The following is a 19,992-nucleotide window of genomic DNA, read 5'->3' as shown; positions in this document are numbered from 1 at the left end:
TGGCGCTATTGCATCATATGTGATAACAAGCAGCAGGACTCCTTCATTATCATTGATCATTACAGGTATATATTCCCATCCCTACTTAGATAAAGTGACTGAAACAGGGACTTGAACAAGTCTGAAAGGCGTTTCAAAGTTCAAATTTTATTTCAGTGATATGAATTTTTGGCAAACATTGTTTTTGTTAGTACTTAAGTGACACAGCTCTGGGTGACACAAATCAGTAAACAACCTTCTTGCACACACACCTTTCCCACTCAGCATGTCTGTCCTCCATAGCGCAGATAATCAATCACACACAATTCAATGTACATTCAACACGAAAATAAGCAAGATACAAATGAGTGGAGTAAAAAAGGGCAGAGTGTTTATTGGTTCTCGTCTTAATGGCTGGGAGCGCATCACTCAGGTAAGAGGTCATAGCGCTAGCCCATGTAATGACAGGAGGGTTGACAGGCGCACAAGCGTGCACACACACGCACACACACACACACACACAATAGGGTGGGGACTAAAAGGTATAGCATATCTACATCTCGCCTTCTTCATGTGACATGAACAAAGCCGGCTAACATCCTTGATGATGAGTCACAAATGACACCCTCTCAAAGCAAGAGTGTGTAGAACTAAAAACTGTACATTCATGCCGATTCCACTTGTCTGAACATGTTGCATAATGATGCCAAAGCTTAATTTATACTCTTTATACTGTAGCTTGCTACAGCAACGCCGTTTGTAAAAGGAGCGTAACTTAAGCTCGACACCTTCTCTGATTGAAACCCAGACCATTCACTTCATCTGAGTGGTTAAACATTTGAAGAAAAAAAAGGGAAGAGAGGAAAAGAAATCATGCTCTGTGTGTGTTCCTAGTACAGAAGTAAATCTAAACTCAGCATTTAAGGAAGCTTCTGAAATGGAGTTAACTCTTCATATGAAGACATCATTATGGAGTGATGAGCATGAGACATTAGACCATTCCAATACAGAGCCAACATGGCTGAATTACCGTTTCATATTATGATGTTACGACAGAAAAAGAAAGAAAAACACATTAAATTCAGGTACAATGGTAAAAACTCAGAAAGAAAAGCTCTTTGGACAATCAGGGTATTTCTTAAGAGAAATGTTGTTAAACAAAGTAGTATCCAAAGCAGAGAACTTTGTCTGGTGTGGTGTCCCATGATAGAATCTTGTGGATGCGCACCACTCACAATTGATCGGATGCAAGTCTGAGTCACTGTCATTGCAACTGTCTTTTTCCACTTTTCATTGTCATTACAAATCAACATGAAAGAGATGTCGGGGGACAGAGGGGCTCGCAATCCTCGCATGAGACGAGAGGATGCAGTTAATACTTCTATTAACAAGACCACCACTGGCTACTGCCTTTGGATTTCTGAGAATGCATCGATCGGTCACCCTCTCTGGGGTCTAATGATTATTATTATTGTGACGCTTAATAAAGTGGTGCCAAGCGGGCAGTCTTAGACTGACTGCATTGGAAACGACAGCAGGTTTTAAAGGGCTTCTCAAATCTTATCAGTTAACTGTAAATTGGCCACACGGTTACTGTGACTATGCATGGTAATCAGCTTCCCTCACTCTGCAGGTACACCTCACCTGCTTTGTTCCCCATCTTACTCCTTATTTCATTGGCAACCCGTTTGTCCTCAACTCACTGATGGCATTCTAGAAATTGGAATCTGTCTAAAAAAAAAAAAAAGCGTAATTTTTACTTTGTCAAACGACCACGCCACTAGCTGAACAAATGACCACATTAAAGTATACCCTCATGCTGTACTCAACAGTATGAATGCTGAACTGAACATTCATGGATCAAAACATCAGATTGTACTCTAGCTCTCCGAATCCAAACAATTCGTTCGTCTACAGCTCTGGGAATTTGGCATTTCATACCGGGGTGCCTCTACGTTTCTAAAATACAAAAAAAAAAAAAAAAGCTCTCCCACGTCCCAGTGAACGTCTCCCACGTCTCCCCCACACCACACACGGTTACATTTCTATATGCTGACCAGTCTTAAGTACTAATCTAGTACAAATTAAGCCAGCTTAGAGCACCTTGCTTGAGCTGCCAAACATAGATGATTAGCTAGCCAGTTCCACGCTGCATCAATGGCATCTTTTTTTTAAATTAAAAAAATAAAATAAACTGCACTGTATCTATTCACCCATCTTTGGCTTCTTCATTAATTCGTCCATCCCTCCACAGGTTAATCCACTACCGTTTCTTCACTAGAAACGCTGCTCTACAAAGGACTGATGTGCATTGGAGTAACTACCCTCTGATTTCCTATTTATGCGGATGTCTGGCAGACTCCATCCACACAGTGTTGGCCAAGGTGCAGTCCTGACCTGTAGAACGTCTGCAGGAGTGTTCCATGCATGCCTCAGCTGAACACTCACTGGCAGTGTCACTGTCAACCGGGTATTACTGTAGATTGTGTGACAGGGCTGAATGTGGACCATCAAGTAAGTGTCAATGCAACATTTCTTTTGTCATAGCATGAATTAGGCTTCTGGCCCAGAAGAAAGTGTGTCAGTGGAGTACATTAGTGGGGACTTTGATACCAATTTAACAGTTAAAAGTGCGGGTATTTTTCAGCACCATGTATTAACGGCTAGAAACGAAATACCAAGCTAAAGCGAGCTCACTAATGGAGTGGAAACTGAATTCCCCGTAGCTAGAGCAGGTAATGTCAAGTGTTTTGTGTTAAGAAATGTAAAAGAGTTGTGATGCTATGTTAAGGATTGTGTAAACATACTATGTAAACAGTTGTTTTCAATATGAGGCTGAAAATGATGGAAAACACAACCCATCATCATCACGCAGGCAATGCAACTTTGTCCTTTTTTCCAAATAAATAATTTGTTCATGGGTTTTCCAGGTGGCAAGAGGTAGTACCTGCTCACCACACTAGAGACTGAGCGGTGTGATTTCTCCACAATGTCTCTGGCTTGGCCGGGCATGCCAACAAGCACAATCAGCTCTGTGCATAACTGTAGTCCCAGTTGTCAGAAGGTCGTTTGATTGGCTCTGCAGCAGGTTTTGAACCGGAAACACGTGACAACTTCCAGTTCAAATCTGCTGTCAACCAAACAAAACTATGGGGAAATGGAAACGACAAACATGGAATGCCACATTCTGAAAACTGGGACTACAGTTACGCACAGAGCAGATTGGCCATGGTTGTGGGTGGGTGTTCCTCTAAACACGTTACGCCCTCCTGGTGAAACTCCTCACTATAAAGTGAAAAGAAGTGGCTGGCGAATCCATTTATAATGAAGGAGATGTGGTCATCAACATCCTCCCCAGACCAAGCAGTAGCGGTGACACATGGGGGGATTGGCAACAACTGAAAAATTAAATTAAATTTAAAAAAGGAGAAAAGTTACAAATACCAAATAAAAATTACGGTAATAATTTGTTCATCCGGATTATTTTTTAACACTTGCTCTCAAAAGAAGATAAATTGAGAATAGTGCATTTGGCGCACCAAAACAGATGTAATACATACTGGAAATTATGAACACAGCATTTTCCTAGTGAAACAAGCCAAACAGCTGTTTTCCATGAAAAAACACAATGCCTGATTCCATGGCAGCCTTGAACTTTGCCCTTAAACTCCCAACAAACTGAATGAATGAATGGAAAGGGCCAGCAATACCACTTATCACTTGGCACAGATTATAACCAAGGAAACTAATCCGAAGGGCAAAGGGATTTAGAGCCTAAAAGTTGAGCCGGATACTGTAATGATAGGTCAGTTCTGTAGTACTCACCATAGAAAGGGGGGGGGACTAAATCAAAGCAAAACTACTAAAAGGTACAAAACAAGCACTCCTAAAAGGGAGGCAACCCCCCCTCCCCAAAACAGACCAAAAAATTAAATGTAACATACAAGTGTAACAGACATTTAAAACCACCTAGACATGTGCAAGTCAACTACAACAACATCATAATACTGCAAATCCCACCCCATCCCTCCGAAAGAAAGACAAGAAAAGGAACAAAGCAAAAAAAAAGAAGAAACAATGACGAATACGATTTCCATTGGATTCTGAATGGCTCCAGATAGCTTTGAGTCTTTGCAGTGGAGTGAATTGTGTGTCTCACGCGCGCGCACACACACACATACACTCCCTCTCGTCTTCACTTGTAAAGCAGGCCCGCTCCAGTCCCCTACTGAATTAAAGCAACGAAAGGAAGCAGTGATAAAATGTATCACATGTATCACAGGTTCTCATTGCTCTCTCCATTGGATTCTTTCACAGCTTGGAAGTCTTTAGTGTTTTGTGTGCGTGTGTGTGTGTGTGTGTGTGTGTGTGTGTTGGTGTGTGTCCTGTGCCTCTCTTATCTAACTTAAGGGTGGCTAACCCTTGGCTTGGAGTAGTCTGGTGAGAGAAAACAATAGTCTGGAGAACACAAAAAATACTTTTACAAAAAAAGTTTCTATATAGAATGGTGGGAAATACTTAGCTTAGTCTCTGGGATTATCGTACCCATGTGTTGGAACTGAAGACTGATGATTCAAGGAATCAAATAGATCTGCAGTGTTTTTTGTATCCGTCACTTCACAGCTATACACACACATACACAGACATACATACATACATACGTACAGTACACATAGTGAGTATACAGTATGACAAAGGGGTAGTAGTTCTGTAATAAAAACTAGACACATTCAGGGAGTGTGGGAGTCCTTTCTGCTGGGATCGGTTGAGAATCAGAGCCCTTATTTTTAAAATGCTGCAATCAAACAGGCGTGTGTGTGTGTGTGTGTGTGTGTGTGTAAAACTGATGATCCCAAGTCAACTTGTGTACGAAGAGACCAACAAGGTCTGTGGTCAACACGTGATTAGTCATAATAAAGTAAAAAGTTTAGGTTCAAACCCTCCATAGTTCATCGAGTTAGTCCAGTGTAAGAGGGTGTGTGTGTTAACTTGTGACCGAGTATAATGTGGGTTGCCCAGCCTATTCGAAAGGGGAAAATGTTCCATTGGAGCACATTGAAGTTGCCAGTAAAAAATGGGTTCTCCTACTTTGAAAAAAAAAGAAAAAAAGAAAAGAAAAGATTATTCATGTCCATCCAGCCCTAAAGGACATTCCGCGAGAGAGGAGAAGAGAAGTCAAATGGCACCGCTGGAGCCAAACACACAGAGGGAGCGTGACCGAGAGCCCACATGATAACGGAGCAGTGGCGCACATCTGTGTTCAGTAGTCAATGCAGCCAAAATGAGTTACTTCCACACAAAGACACACAAATACACACACACACACACCAAATCGCTCAGCGCACAAACACACACATACACACGATCCTGTGGTTAAGGCAGTGGTGGCACGTGAGGCTGGGGCTCGGGAATCAGTGGATCAGTGGCTCATGGCAGTGAAAGCTCCCATTACCGAGTCAATCCTCAACTTCCTCTTCCCCTCCTCCTCCGTTTTCCTCATCCCGCTGTCCCGTCGCTCAAGTCACGCTACACTCTTCACCGTCAATCACTCGAATGACATCAGATTGGCTGGCACCTGTGGGATGATTTATGCTTAGTTTATACTTAACCCATTTAAACCGGGAAAGCATCCGTGTCATTTTAGATTTCAGCTATTCATTGTCTCAGTTGGGTAGAACCATCACATGGATTCAAATTAAAAAGTAGCAGACAACACAGCGTGGTGCGAAGCGACACGTTTCGAGCTTGCCGATCTGCTACTTTTGGTGCTTTTGTGTAACGCTGGAGTAAAGCATTCATTTACACAAAAAAACAATAACATATAAACAGAAAATATGTATGAGGTTTCTGCCCAACAGCAACGATATAGCAACATATAGTAGGTTATTCAGAAAACTGTTAGAATTTAGAAGGCATTTGCAGAATTGGACTCAAGTTTTAACGGGTTAATGGTGCAACTCTGTTCAGTGCAGAAAATCTACAAGCTCAGATTGTGAGCGACAGATGTTGGATAAAAGATGAGGTGTTTTGTGTGAATTTGTGTGGATTCTAACAGACCTGTTGTCTGTTGCTCTGGCAGGCTGCACTCAGATGTTTGAACCAGAGCAGAGCATTCATTCGGTTCCCTGCCTGATACTTGTAAGTGTTACCTAGGAAACAGAGACAAACACAGGGTCAAATACAATATGCGTTTTGTCCCCCACCCCCCACAGAGTACAGTCTATAGAGTCTTCAGCCACGCTCAACCTACACAAATCAAACCCACTGCACATGTGGAAGTAGTGAAAACTGTAGCTTGTGTGTCTGTGCGCACATAATGTTGTGAATGAAGGCTACGACCGTCCAATATCACCAGAATGCGGTCCACATGCTATTAACTGAAAGCAAAGGGGTTACTGCTCGGTCAGATAGACAGGATTTCATGTCCCTGGTGTGTCTGAATGATGTACAAGTACCTATTCACGGACTAATCTCAATTTACTGCGTGCACGGATAACATTAATATGTCTTCAATATTACAGTTAGTCATTTCCAGTACACACAACTTATATTGATATAGTGGCGTAGATTAAGACCGCAAGATTATTTGTGAGACAAAAGCGTCGAGTAAGTACATTGGGCACATACTCACTTTTCAAGGATTATTCAGGAGTAAGGACGTGGACTTAGAGGTAGTAATAATAAGCTATAAATTATAGCATGATATATTTACTGGTTTTCTGCAGTCATAGGTATGATGCTGAAGGTTGAATGCCAATATCTTAACGGTTTCATGAATTATATTACTGACTCGAAAGAAAAAAGCAAAATGCAGCTGTGGGTGGACATTATCAAGTTTGGTAGGATTTTGGCTTATTTGGGTGCCATCTTCCTGCCTACATGTAGGCTAGTAGGATGCTAGGCTACTTGGGTGCCAGTCTGTAGTTCGTAAGTTTGCTTATCAGTGACGCTGGTGTGTATACTGTCACTGCAGTACACCATCTTCCATCTCTCTACTATCTTTGACATGTCACAACTCTTCTACTCTATGGCTCTGGATCGATGGTGGTATTATTATTCGCCGTTAGGAAATGTTCAGGTGTTCTGATCTGATAGCCGCCCTCGTCAAAACAGTTCTCAATGTTTACATCTTACTTGACGAGAAGACATGTGGACATATCTGTCCACATGTGTTGCATATCCTCGTTATGGAACAAGGGAGAGGGGGAAAAACGCCACGAGAGTGACGAGTGATCAGTCAAACATGTGTTCTCTCCGCAGTAAATAAATAATCTGTCTGTATGCGATCTGACCATTATTATTTTGATTACACCGTCATGGTCGTTTGAGGACAGGTAGAGAGCAGAGCATACATGTGTTTGGGAATGTTGCTGAAGGTTATGTTATTTTGTCAGCCGACACCCAAATCAAAGAAACCATACAGCTTGTATTTAATTATTTGATATCTCCGACAGTCAACGCATTGCAAGGCTACAATGGAAGCATAATTATGACGGATCGCGGTGGAATGGACAAGTTAGAGTATCTCTAAGTTCACAACAGTAATGTTGCGGATCAAGGTTTATTCTGTCATCTGACACCCAAACCATACAGTGTTTATTTAATATCTACAATGTTATACAGTATGTCTCCACAGTGAGGCTGGAAAATGTAGCCTAGCAGCCTACTACTATAGCCTACTGGTAGGCAGGAAAATGGCAACGAGAATAACCCATCCTGAGTGAAACTCCTCCCTATGCACTGGCCCTATAAGGTATAGCACCCCCTCTCATGTATTATTTCTTAATTAGGTTAAAGGGGGTTTAAGTATTTATTACAGGCTATATTGGGCTATACAGTTGATGGAAAACAATGGAAGGAAGGTCCACACATAGAAAGCTACAGTAAAATCCTCAGTGTCATTTAACTGGGAGAGTGTGGGACCAAATGGTGTGTTCTAACACAGTCTCACCATGTTCAGAGTCAGTCAACAGGAAGATGTCAGGATGCTCGGGGTCGTCCGCCATCATGGCCATCAGACCCACCACACACACACACTTGCTGGCTGTCGACTTGAACTGAGAAAGTGAACAGAGAGAAAAAGTGAAAAACCCAATTAATTGTGTTCAAAACTGTTTTAAGTCAAGCTCAATCCCATTTCAGACCAAATATATACGACGGGACAAAACCATTTTAAAGGGTTAGTTTGGATTTTTGGACTTAAAGCTGTATGAAATACTTGCCATAAATCAAAGCTAGGTGCACTTTGGTCAGGTTTCAACGTGAACAGTGCTTGAAAACATTTACTTGTAGACTCGTACTGGCTACTTTATACGTTTTGTGTCAGCTACAGTGTCAGCAGTAGCTTTGCACCACCTCTTTGGGCATATGGCTCACCCTCAGTACAAGAACACCAGACACCACCAGGTAACGTTCTCTCACGCTCTCGTTGCAGCTGTTGGCACGGCTTCTCTCGCTCTCCTGTCTCTCTGCCCGTTCTATGTACATTTTCGCAGTCTAAATTGTTGAAGTCATTCTAATTTCCTCGGTGACACAAAATGTATAAAGTTATAAAGTAGCCGGAACAAGTCTACAAGTAAATGTTTTCATGTGCCGTTCACCTCGTAGGTACCTATAAACAGCTGACCGGGCACGGGCAGCTGAAGCCAAAGGGATCAAAGTTGAACAAAAGTTGCTCTATAAGGTTAACAATACAGATGACGCTAGTTTTGTGGATTATTTTATTTTGAATGCGTGGCCCCCAGTGCCCAAAACAAGAGCAGAACTCCCACCACGGGAGTGGTGGTAGTGTTTGCAAACACTATTTCATACAGCTTTAAGTCCAAAAATCATTACCCTTTCTCAAGGCAAAAAATGTGACCGTTGACTTCTTTGCTACTCTATACACACAAAGCACGCACACACAAAGCACGCACACGCACACACACCACACACCCACACACAAAACAATAGTAATGTTAGTTATTAAAGTAGTATGCGCAGTAGTGGAGAAAATAAATGCTATATGCGTGCATATGTGCGCCCATGTGTGGACCAAAAAGGGATCAGCCCAGTCCAAAAAGTCTGGACACGCACACGCCACTGTAATGCGCGTACCAGTACCACATAGGATCTGATGCCGAACAGTTAGTTGCAGGTTCGATTCCCGAGCCAGATGAACCTTTGCTGCATGTCACTCCCCGAATCTCTCTCTATGTTCTGTCTCTCTTCACTGTGGACTATCATAAAAGGCAGAAACAAAAAAAAAAGAGAAAAAAAAAACAGGCCAGGAGGGGAAATACCAACAAAGACGTTTAGGTGTACGTGGTTCACTGCGTTTTGTAATGTGTGCTCCCACAAGGTTCCCATTACGGTAAGAATGACACCCAGGACTGCGGTGATGTCATGGCTCTCATTATTCAATGAGTGCTACCATCTGTCCATCCCTTGCTGAGCCAGGCCTAGCTCCCTGGCATTACTGCATCCACAGTCCAACCCACAACCCCTGCACTTATCTGCATTCTGCTTTTCACTCTCCTTTTTCTCTGATGCTCCCTACAGTACATCACACACACTCCTGTGCCATTTCGGCAAATGTCCTCCCGTCAAATATATAAAGTTTGAGGTAGGCCTGGGCGATATGGACAAAAGCTGATCCACTTGTAGATTGGCTATTTTGAAAAGATCTTGACCCCTCAGACATCAAGAACTACAGACCGGTATCACTCCTTTCCCTTCTTTCCAAAACGATTGAAACATGTTGTTTCCAAACAGCTTTGTGATTCAGTCAGAAGTACTCAATGCATCAGCAAGCATTTGACACAGAGAACCACCAGCTCTGCTCCTGGACACCCTTGCTGACCTTGGCATCGCTGGGACTAAAGTGATTGACTGGATATACCAGGTTTCTTTGCCATTTTGCTTTGATCCACCCCTGCACTCTCCTAACCTGGGTCGTTCTCATGTTATTTAAACAGATGCTAGGTTCATTGTTTCAATGGCAACCTATGGAGAACCGGGATGACAGGAAGCGATGATGGAAGGCTCATCTGAGGACGACCTGAGAAAACCTATAGTTTCAATTATACAGATTATACCGTATTTTGATAGTTTATCGTTTAGACTGATGCTAGGTTCTTTGCATACCTGTGATCCTAGTTTCCTGAGAAAATTGATACACACACACAGACAGTCTGATGTAATGTGTTCTTTCTACAGGCCTGGATTCAATTCCACGAGAACAATGACCAGCTGCTTTATTGCCGTTGAGAACATGCAGGAGCAATTTGAGGTTGGTAAGCGGAGAGGACAGTGACATAACAGTTACTGTATGTGTGACTGACAGACTTATGCGTTTGACTTACATGCTTTCTCTCCGCGGCCTTTAGGGACTTGGCAGGGTAGTAGTAGAGCTGTGTGGAACACAGAGCCACCCAGTACTTGGTCCAGGACGCCACCTGTTGGGAGACAAAGGCCACATCCAGTCACAACCTCGCTCAACCGTAAAGTACATGTCAAATTTAACATCTATCCTTGAAGTTCAACCAATGTTATGTATGCTGTGCCTCGCGCTGAAATGTACAGTATGTGGTGGATTAATGTGATGCCTGAATGAATCTAAAAGTTGAAAATGTGAAACAAGCCCTTTAACCACTTTCAATATTGCATGCCTATTTTGGGCATGAGATTATAGGCAAAAAAATTATATATATATATATATTTTTATATGTGTGTGTGTGTGTGTGTGTGTGTGTGTGTGTGTGTGTGTGTGTGTCTGTGTGTAGTAACCATATTGTTATGCCTGTATGAGCTATGGGATCATCTGAATCTTCCCTCTGGGATCAATAAAGTGTCTATCTATCTTTCTTCACTGTGTAACGCAATCATACTACAACGAAATATAAAATAGGGCTCAAGTGGTTAAGTGGTTGGTGAATATCTTCTAATAGACAAATGCGAGTTTGGAAAGACCTTTCAAATCCTTTAATAGTGTAAAATATGTGGGAAATTGGTTGTGGCTTTATGTCTGGTTCTGCCTTGTTTGACATAAAGAAACCCCTAGCTCCACTTGGAGCACAGATAAAGAGAGAAGATTACAGAGGCAAAAGACGAGAAAGGAAATTCAAGGGAATGGAGACCGCATGTACACTGGTGGTTTGGCAAAGAAAAAGAAGATTAGATTTTTCCAGTTCATGCCTGGTTAGGTAATTGAAGAATGCACTTTTAAAAATTAGCAATACGTTATACTGAGAGGAGAGAAACCCTCCGAGACCCAAATGGAAAATACATGCAGGGAACGGACGCAAGGACAGAATGAGAAACAAACCATAGAGGGCAGTAAACAGCTAATTCATGCTCGCCACAGCAAAGACGTTTCCCCCACTTTGGTTCTCCGTTACTTCATCATCACCAGAAGCTTGTATATCACCTATATGATCACAGACCGCTGTCTGTCTTAGGAGTTACAGCTGCACTGTAAAGAGCTCCAGATTTGTTTCCAGGCACAGCACAAAGAGCACGGGAAAGAGATGCTCAGCATGAGTAGACATAAAAAAATATGTTTTTTGAAACATGAGGACGACATAAAGAAAAGCAGAGAGAGAGAGAAAAGAGAGAGAGAGAGAGAGAGAGAGCGAGAGTTCAGTGTGGAAAGAATGAAGGGTAAAGACAAACAGAGGGAGGAAGGAAGTTCTCTGTGATTCTCTGAGGCCCACTCTTGTTCTGGGGATGGTCTTTATAGATGCTGATCTCCAGACCTCACCCTCAACATGCAGCTGCACAGGCCAGGTGTCTGTGTGTGTGTGTGTGTGTGTGTGTGTGTGTGTGTGTGTGTGTGTGTATACAAATGCTCTCACCGTGGGCTTCTTGCCCTCCTTGAGGACAGTCTTACGTCTTAGGACCCCCTGGACTGTGACTGCTCCAGGATACAGGTGGACTGCCAGCTCCTCAGACTCCGCTGAGCTACAGCAGGATGGACACAGTGTCGATAAACACACAAACACCGCACCCAACATTAAACCAATTCAACGCCAAGTACACACACTCGGCGCACGCACTCACGCACGCACTCACGCACGCACGCACGCACGCACGCACGCACGCACACACACCCAAGCACGCACGCACTTGCGAGATCAAAACAAAAATTTGCAATGAATACAGGCGGACACAATCTGCAAACTCTCTCCTCGATAAAAAAAACAATAACAAAACTAAACAATAACGCCGCTTCATGTCATGAATTGTTGATGTTTAATCTCATCTATTTTGTTTGCGAAATTGAATTTCACATATACAAATCTCTCTGCATAGTGAGGCGCAGACAGAGAGAGAGAGGAAGGCGGTGTGCAGATTGTGTCTGTCTGGAGGATCAGAGCAGGAAAGCCCCAAGTGCTGAAAAAACCCACTGAAGCCCCCTGGACAGAGAGAGAGAGACCCCAGCCCTATCTGTAAGCAACTGTCTTAACCAGATGAACCCTATCATCCATATTCTGGGCATGTTCATAAGAGTTGAACATTCGGAGAAACCAGGGGACTACTACTATAGAGCGTCGCAGTCCCGCCCCCTTTCATGACGACGCCAGGCCCAGGAAATTAATCCCAATGCATTTTTCCCATAGACATTTCAAAAAGTATTTATTTAAAGACCTTTTAAGCGTCGTACGAAGCCAACTCGAGTCGTGACAAATCAGGACAACAAACACAATATTTTGGACCAAACAAATAATTACAAAGAAGAAAAACAACCGTTTTTTTCTACTTTCTAATTATTTGTTTGGCCCAAAACTTGTCACGACAACAGTTGGCTTTGTCCGCGGCGTAAACGTCTTTAAATAAATACTTTCTGAAAAGTCTGTGAGGAAAATGAACGGGATTTCTTTTCCGGGTCTCTCGAGGGGGCGGGACTGCGACGTTCTATATTGGTCACAAATAGGCGAACATTCGACTAAAGTAAGTCTACAAGCTCACAATGTGTTGTACGTTATTTGATGTACAGTGACTTATGTTAAGGTTTTACCGGTAAGTGGTTAAAACCTTGTTGTCCATGGGACCTGGCAGCAATCATACTTAATCACTGTCTGTTCTCTCTCTCTCTGCCGTCGGAATGAGGATGCGTCTTTCCAGCCACACGTGGAGTTCATTGTGACTGTGGAAACTCACTCTGAGCTCCAAGCTCTGAAATATGTTGGAAACCAACGAGAATTACTCTAGGTCTACTGAATCTCAACAACGCTGTGTGTGTGTGTGTGTGTGTGTGTGTGTGTGTGTGTGTGTGTGTGTGTGTGTTCAAAATGAAAGATTGATGGTGGGCAGTAAAGACCAAAGACAGAATTATGTCTCCGAGGCAACAGAAGTCTCCTTTACCTTTTGCAGAGTAGAAGGAAAAAAACACACAGTCCCAAAACTCCCCAAACACGCAATTTCACGCCACACACCCAGCACCCATCAGCTGCTTAACCCAACACCGCACACCCTCTAAGCACCAGCAAACAGTGGCCCCCGGCAGGGGGAGGGGGGCATGGAGAGAGGAGGAGGGGGGTTTCGGGTTGAGTCGTTGTATACCTGCTGGGCCTCAGGACTCCTCTGTAGGGGATGCGAGACACGCGGGTCACAGGGCCCAGAGAGTGATAGAACCGAGTCCTGTTCAGAGTAGGATAGGAATAGGATAGGTGGGGTGGGGGGGCACGGAACGGGAACACTGTTAAGGTTGTGTTTGTGTGTGTGTGTCTAGGTTTTTTTTGTGCGTTTCCATGAATTAAGGCTGGATGGAGGAGGAGGAGGTTGGAGTTGTCATTTGGCACATTATTAGAAGAGTTATGGATGGATTGGTGGTTGCAGAGTTAAAGGATTTAGAAGATTGGTGTTTTGGAAAAAGAGGGTTGCGTTGCTTTTCAGGCATATTGGGTTTCTGGGCCGGGACAGTGTTTGCCTGAGGGGCTATCGGGTTTTGGCAGCAGACGGTTATTGGCGTGGAGGGACTGTTATTGAGTGGATTGATACATGCTGGCGAAGGAGTGACGTTTTGCATCTTCACTACAAAGGAAGGAGCAGCGGAGTGATGATGAGGCGGGGTGGTCTCAAGGCTGGATTACACAATCGGAGCATGATTTATGTCACCCATCCACATCACACAGCAAATGTCTTTGTCGTGTGACGCGCTTGTGTGACGAAGCATTCATTAAAATAGTTAGATGTGAGGCTACAAACAATGCTGCTCGGGGCGTTACGTATCATTGTGCATACTGTAGCAGCGTTTCGAGGCCAGAGCTTCACACATTCACAACAGAGTTCAGGGCGGTTTTCTTTAAAAAAAGAAAAAGAATGTGGATGGGAGAAGAATGCACACACCATGCGTGTGTGTAATGGACTTACCTCTCAAAAGCTGGCCAGGACATCTCCTCACTGAGCTCAGAGCCCTCGCTACTCCCTGCGCGCACGCACACGCACAAACACACACACACACACGAGAATGAGAATTTCCTGTGCAATTCCTAAGCAAGACACAGCCTCTCAGACCGCCCACCCCCAGCTCAGTAAAGCTGAACCTGAATTTCCCGGGAAGGATCAATAAAAGTCTAACTTACAACCTCTATGTGCTTGGCTGAGTTTTATTGTCCACAAACAGAAAGGGACCCCTGCATTTTTAGGCTTACTCTATTTCATGTGACGAGGATAGGTTCAGGACCTGACAAAGGTCCACACAGGACTGAAACATTGTCACATTTCCACATCTTCATTGTCACTTCATTGTCAAAATTCTAAATCCTGACAGTTGTTTTTATGACAATTTCATGTCAGGGACCCCAACATTTTTATGTAATTGGCCATCGAACCCCATCTGAAAATATGTTGTTTCAGGGACCCCCCAGAAGCAAAGATACGAGTTAAAAATGCTTGCTGTGAACGAATATATATAATATATTCAAAGATTTGCACACGTTTTCACGATTTTTCTAAAAGAGCAGATCTACAAATTCGTAGCACGGCACTCGGTTCCAGGTCTGGTGGAGCAGCTAGTGGCCTTTTCTCTTTGTCTTACCAAGTGAGATGCCACTGGACAGAGTGGAGCTCTCTGCGTGTCCCCTGGCGGGGGTGTTGCTCTCCAGGACGCTGTCATCCAACAGATGGCGAGAGCCGGCATTGGGGAACGTAGCACTCTTAAACTCCACTGTGTTCATCTTGTGAATAAAGCTACGTAGAAAAGAGAAGGAAGGATTGACAGAGGGCAGGAAGATGGAAGGGAGGAGAGAGATGGGGGAGATCATTATTTTTGATACAACCTTTGTGTATAATTTGCTTTTTCTCTTCCATATATACAAAGGAGGCTAGTGTTATAACTATTTGTCATTTGCGCCTGTAAACTTGTGATGCAACAATACAGTTCAAGAAGTCAGTGCTGGCATCTACAGGTTGAAATGTTCACCCTGCTGCACCTTGCCTAAAATATGTCAGGCTGTGCTTTTGGAGACTTTGACTATTAACCTGAGACTCGGTTAGCTAGACATATGGAAAGGCTATTGATCTCCCTAAGAAACATAACTCTTCACTCACTTTTTATTGACAGGTATGTTTGCATAGATGAGGAATGTGTCCCAGTGTGTCCCAGTATAACACAACACCGGATACACTACTTTTTCTTCTAATTTATGGAATTTCTTACATTTTCTTTTATATAGTTATGAAGTTACTGAAAAACACTTTTTTGAAAATATTTGGAAATAATTAAAAACCAAATTTAGGAAACAAAAAAGGGGAACCATAACAATGTGTCTGCGACCCACAAATGGGTCCCAACACAGTGTTTTTGGTTGGAACCAGTGCTCTACTCCACTTGATGACTGATTGTGTGCAGTAAGTGGGGGACTGGCTGTGTGTGTGTGTTCCATTACTGTTGACTGTGTGGCTCTGCTCTGTGTCCCACTGAGGGTGTGACTGTGACTGACTTGTAGCCCAGACTGTGGCACTTCCTGTGCCCATAGGGCAGGAGGTTCCTGGGGGAGGGAGGCGTGGCTGGGACGATCATGGCTCCGTCTGCCGCTCCCGTCCCTTTACGGCAGCAGAGAGGGGATGCAGACGCCTCCTGGCCTGTGAGCATGCACGGGGAGACGGGAAAAGTTTACAAACATGTATTTATTTTTCAACCATAATATGCACTCTAGCGTAGGGGGATGGGATGATAATCGTTACTATCGTTTTCTCTTGATTACAAAAACACTCACAATAATCGTATCGTGGAGATTTTAGCATATCTTGAAATTACACAAAATATTTGGTATAGAGAGAAGAATGGAGAGGGCTGATTCAGATCCATGGGGGAACCCAGTCAACAAAGTATATTGTTGCTGTCGGGAGGAAACCACCTAACTCCATTTTTGAGGTTTTTGATTTTTTTGGGGGCATAAATCAGTGCTATTGAACACCCTGTGTTGGTTAAAAATAAATTGAACCAATGAAAAGCATTAAAATGCGCTTCAGACAAAACCTCCTAACTCCATTGAGCTGGATGTTTGTAGGAGGGATGTTGAAAGTTTCATTTTCTGAAAAATTTACATTTTGTAGTTAGGTGGTTTCTGCCCGACAGTAGAGATATAGCTCTGATTGAACTGAATCTTCTGTCAGCAAAGACACACCGGTTCTAATAACTACTATTCCTCAAATTTAATTTAATACCATACCACAAACCAAGTGGAGTCCTATAAACACTTTTACGAGTTCTATAAATGACTCACCGACCAGGTCTTCTTTGGAGGCATTAGATCGTGGTGTGCTGGTGGCTGGCTCAATCTTCAAAGATAACCTGAACATATTTGAATCATCAGTTACCTAGCTATTTAGCAGAGAAATTCAAAGTGGCATTGTGCTGGTCTCAGCATCAAAAACAGGGTAAAAAAAAATCGATGGCTAATTAAAGAAACAAATGCTTCAAGTTCGTAGGTGACTACAGTGACAATGCTGGGTCAACGTCTTCAGAACCATTAACCACAAACATTTGTAGAAGCATTCTTACAGTAGAAATTAGAAAGAGACAGGAGATGCGGAGAAAGATCAGGGGGGTGACATGCAGCAAATGGTCTGGCTGAAACCAGGGACTCATTGATCAGGGCATTTTGATATGGTATATGTGCCCCAACCAGTAACCACTTACACCACGGAATTATGATGTGACTTACTTATAGTTGTCATCCTCCACAAACTTCTGCAGTTCCTCGATATACCTGACTGAGTTGAGATACTTTTGGACATGAGGCAATACTGTTGTATCTGCGGGAGGACAGAGAGAATGTGTAGTAATTAAAGAGTGTAAGTGAGATTGAGTTGTCAGTAAGTGATTCTGAGCTCCAAGCGCTGAAATATGTGGGAAACCAATGAGAATCACTCCCTCAATCAATCATCATGTCTACTGAATCTCAACGACGCTGTGTGTGTGTGTGTGTGTGTGTGTGAGTTCATGCATGCACTGAATCTGTGACTGTACATTCGATGTCTGTGTTAAGTCCTTCCACTTTGCACTGAGTGTGTGTGTGTGGGGGGACTTATGACATGTATGTGACTTACCGTAGTTACAGGATCTCTGCAGGTCTGAAATAATCCTGAGGATGTTATTCATCAGGTTGGATCTCTGTTCATTCTCCAGTATGCTGCCAGTGGAGGGATAGGCCGAGTCTACATACGTCAGGTCTGACAGGTACATACCTGCAATACGAGAACAAGGACAAAAAAAGCACATTGTTTATAGGGGTTCCTGGTGGCACAACCACATGCCCATTGTGAGTCGCGAGGACCCACAAGGGCTCTAGACTCCTGTCATGTCTAACAAGTAGATAGGGCTTTACAAGCATCAATACATTCACAACGTGTGTGTGTGAGTGTGTGTGTGGTGCGTGCGTGCGTGCGTGTTTGCGTGCGTGCGACTGAGGACAATCCGACACATTCATACACCGATGGCGGAGGAAACCATGCAAGGGTTATTAGGGGTTCAGTGTCTTGCTCAAGGACACTTTAACACCAACTCTGGGGGAGCCCGGGACCGAACTGGGAACATCACGGTTCCCATCTAGCTGCTCTACCGGCCACTATATCCCAATGTAGGTCTATATCTGTCTGTCTGCGGTACATCATCAACACGACGTCAGCAGTTTTTGATGACATCATGGATCTCTGGGTACCTCGCTGGGCACTCACTCTGGCAACGACTAGTACGGACAAGTACAAGTATTGCATAAATGCATTCCCAACTTGCATCGTTCCTGACTTGGGCACCTGTCTAGTACAGTAAGTAAATGCACATCCCTTCATTCTGACATGCAAACTTTTCCATTCGGCAGAGGGTCAAGGTCCCAGCGTAGGCCAGATGAGGACAGAGCCCATCTGTCCAAGGTGTTATTCCAAGCCCCGCTGGGATTACAAAGCCATTCCACACAACACAGAGTGAGCCTCGCTCAATTGTAAACAAACACTTAAAACACGTAACGAGGTCATGTGCTATCACTCCATGTTGTTTGGATGCACAGAGATGTAAGCGAGGCCATGCAGCTGCGCTTCTCCTGGATGTGAGGAACCGTAGGTAATTGCAGGCGGCTTGTTCAATTACATCACTTTGGCCAGAAATGACAAGAAAGAAAAACCCTCGACATCCACCACACAATTCATTTTGATTTCACGCAGGCTTAATTTGCCTTGATCCCTCGACATGGGTCCTGAGTTATGGTGCTGACAGGATCTTTTGCTGGTGGCACATCATCTCCTCCTCAGCGTCGCCAAACCCAAAGTGCAACTCTGTTTGTTTCTTTTCTCTCATCGTCGCACTCTCCTCTCCCAGTCTCTGTCCTCCTCCTACTTTAACACTCTCAGTATCTCTCCCTACCTCACCTCTCTCTCTCTCTCTCTCTCTCTCTGGCAAGCTCGGAGCACCGCTCAAATCTTTAGTTTCTTATATAAATATTAACATTAGTAGGCAAGCCCGGGAGCCACTTCCCCACCATTCTGTAAAGTGAGATTCAAATGTGAACGGACCGCGCAGTGCACCGTCCCTTCTCTTCCAGTCTATTCCTCTCCTCTCTTATGCTTAATGCAACGTGAGGGGAGTGAGAGCAGATGTGGGAACAGTTATCACATACACAATGCAACGATCACACACACGCCTTCTTTTGGAGTTGGAACCTCATTGTCAGACAACCAAAAGCATATGCATATACGTGCACACAGACACATTTACAAGGGGGAGCAGCCAAACAGGACCGAGGCCCGGCAGATAAAAGCCAAAACCTCCTCGTCAGGGTTCCACAGAGACTACATCATCTGATTAGAACCAGAGAGAACGACACATGGACACAGAGAAAGAGGGGGCGAAAGGAACGGGCTGTGAGTTTTGCAGACACAGATGTAAGACTTGCATTATAGTTCATTGCGCGACAATGTCGTGTGCTGACATCTACAAGCTCAAAACGCATCGCACTGTGACTTTGCAGACACAGATGTAAGGCTCGCGCAACACCTCAAGTATTGCGCACCGAAAATAGCAGATCTAAAAGTACAAACACAACCTGTGAGCTTGCAGATGTTCGGCTGGTGATCTCAGAGCATGTCATCAGATAATGGCAGTTTGTCATGCAACACTGCATTCTGCCCGGAAGAGAGTTAGACAGACACACACACAGATGTGCAGGTTTATAAAGAACAGTAGTTAGGGCACAAATAGTCTGCGACTCTGCGTGTGTGTCCTGCACATGCCCCACTACTATAGTTTATAAAGACTGCAAAGACCAGCTGTGCAACTAAAAGGAGGGAAGAGGACTTCATGTGGTTCCTAAGTACTGGGTATTGTTCTTGGATATCCATCCAGTCAGCTACCCTGCAGAGAACAGACACCCTTGGTATTTCAGAAAAAGAAAAACACAAAACACATTGTATGCAGGTTGCTGCAGGTGAGGACCTCATTATCCGTGTTTCACACGCCCAGCAGGGGGTGGTGGAGGGTGGGGGGCAATCGGGGGGCTCGGAAATAAGGGCCCTGGCAAGCACCCAACTACACCT

At 43.9% G+C, this 19,992-nt stretch overlaps 1 protein-coding gene across 3 annotated transcripts in view; it reads right to left on the bottom strand.

Moving 5' to 3' along the window:
• Positions 1–127: 127 nt before the first annotated feature.
• ralgps2 (Ral GEF with PH domain and SH3 binding motif 2) overlaps positions 128–19,992 on the bottom strand; it is a 106,461-nt gene continuing 86,596 nt past the window's right edge. The window contains exons 10-22 of one of the 3 annotated variants that reach the window (XR_013790461.1): positions 17,515–17,652; positions 17,130–17,220; positions 16,689–16,756; positions 15,903–16,044; positions 14,999–15,150; positions 14,332–14,386; positions 13,522–13,599; positions 11,814–11,919; positions 10,323–10,415; positions 7,931–8,036; positions 6,037–6,128; positions 5,432–5,554; positions 128–4,602 (exon numbers count right to left, since the gene is read on the bottom strand). Coding sequence is in view for 2 of the 3 variants with exons in the window: in XM_079506478.1 (XP_079362604.1) it covers positions 5,525–5,554; positions 6,037–6,128; positions 7,931–8,036; positions 10,323–10,415; positions 11,814–11,919; positions 13,522–13,599; positions 14,332–14,386; positions 14,999–15,150; positions 15,903–16,044; positions 16,689–16,756; positions 17,130–17,220; positions 17,515–17,652 (1,151 nt within the window). In the remaining variant the exon portion in view is untranslated. Of the gene's footprint in view, positions 5,555–6,036; positions 6,129–7,930; positions 8,037–10,322; positions 10,416–11,813; positions 11,920–13,521; positions 13,600–14,331; positions 14,387–14,998; positions 15,151–15,902; positions 16,045–16,688; positions 16,757–17,129; positions 17,221–17,514; positions 17,653–19,992 lie in introns of all 3 variants that reach the window. The other 2 variants (XM_079506478.1, XM_079506479.1) reach the window with 2 other exon arrangements.

This window comes from Electrona antarctica (genome assembly GCF_951216825.1).
Source record: "Electrona antarctica genome assembly, chromosome: 7".
NCBI lineage: Eukaryota > Metazoa > Chordata > Actinopteri > Myctophiformes > Myctophidae > Electrona > Electrona antarctica.
This window is presented reverse-complemented; position numbering and strand designations above follow the sequence as displayed.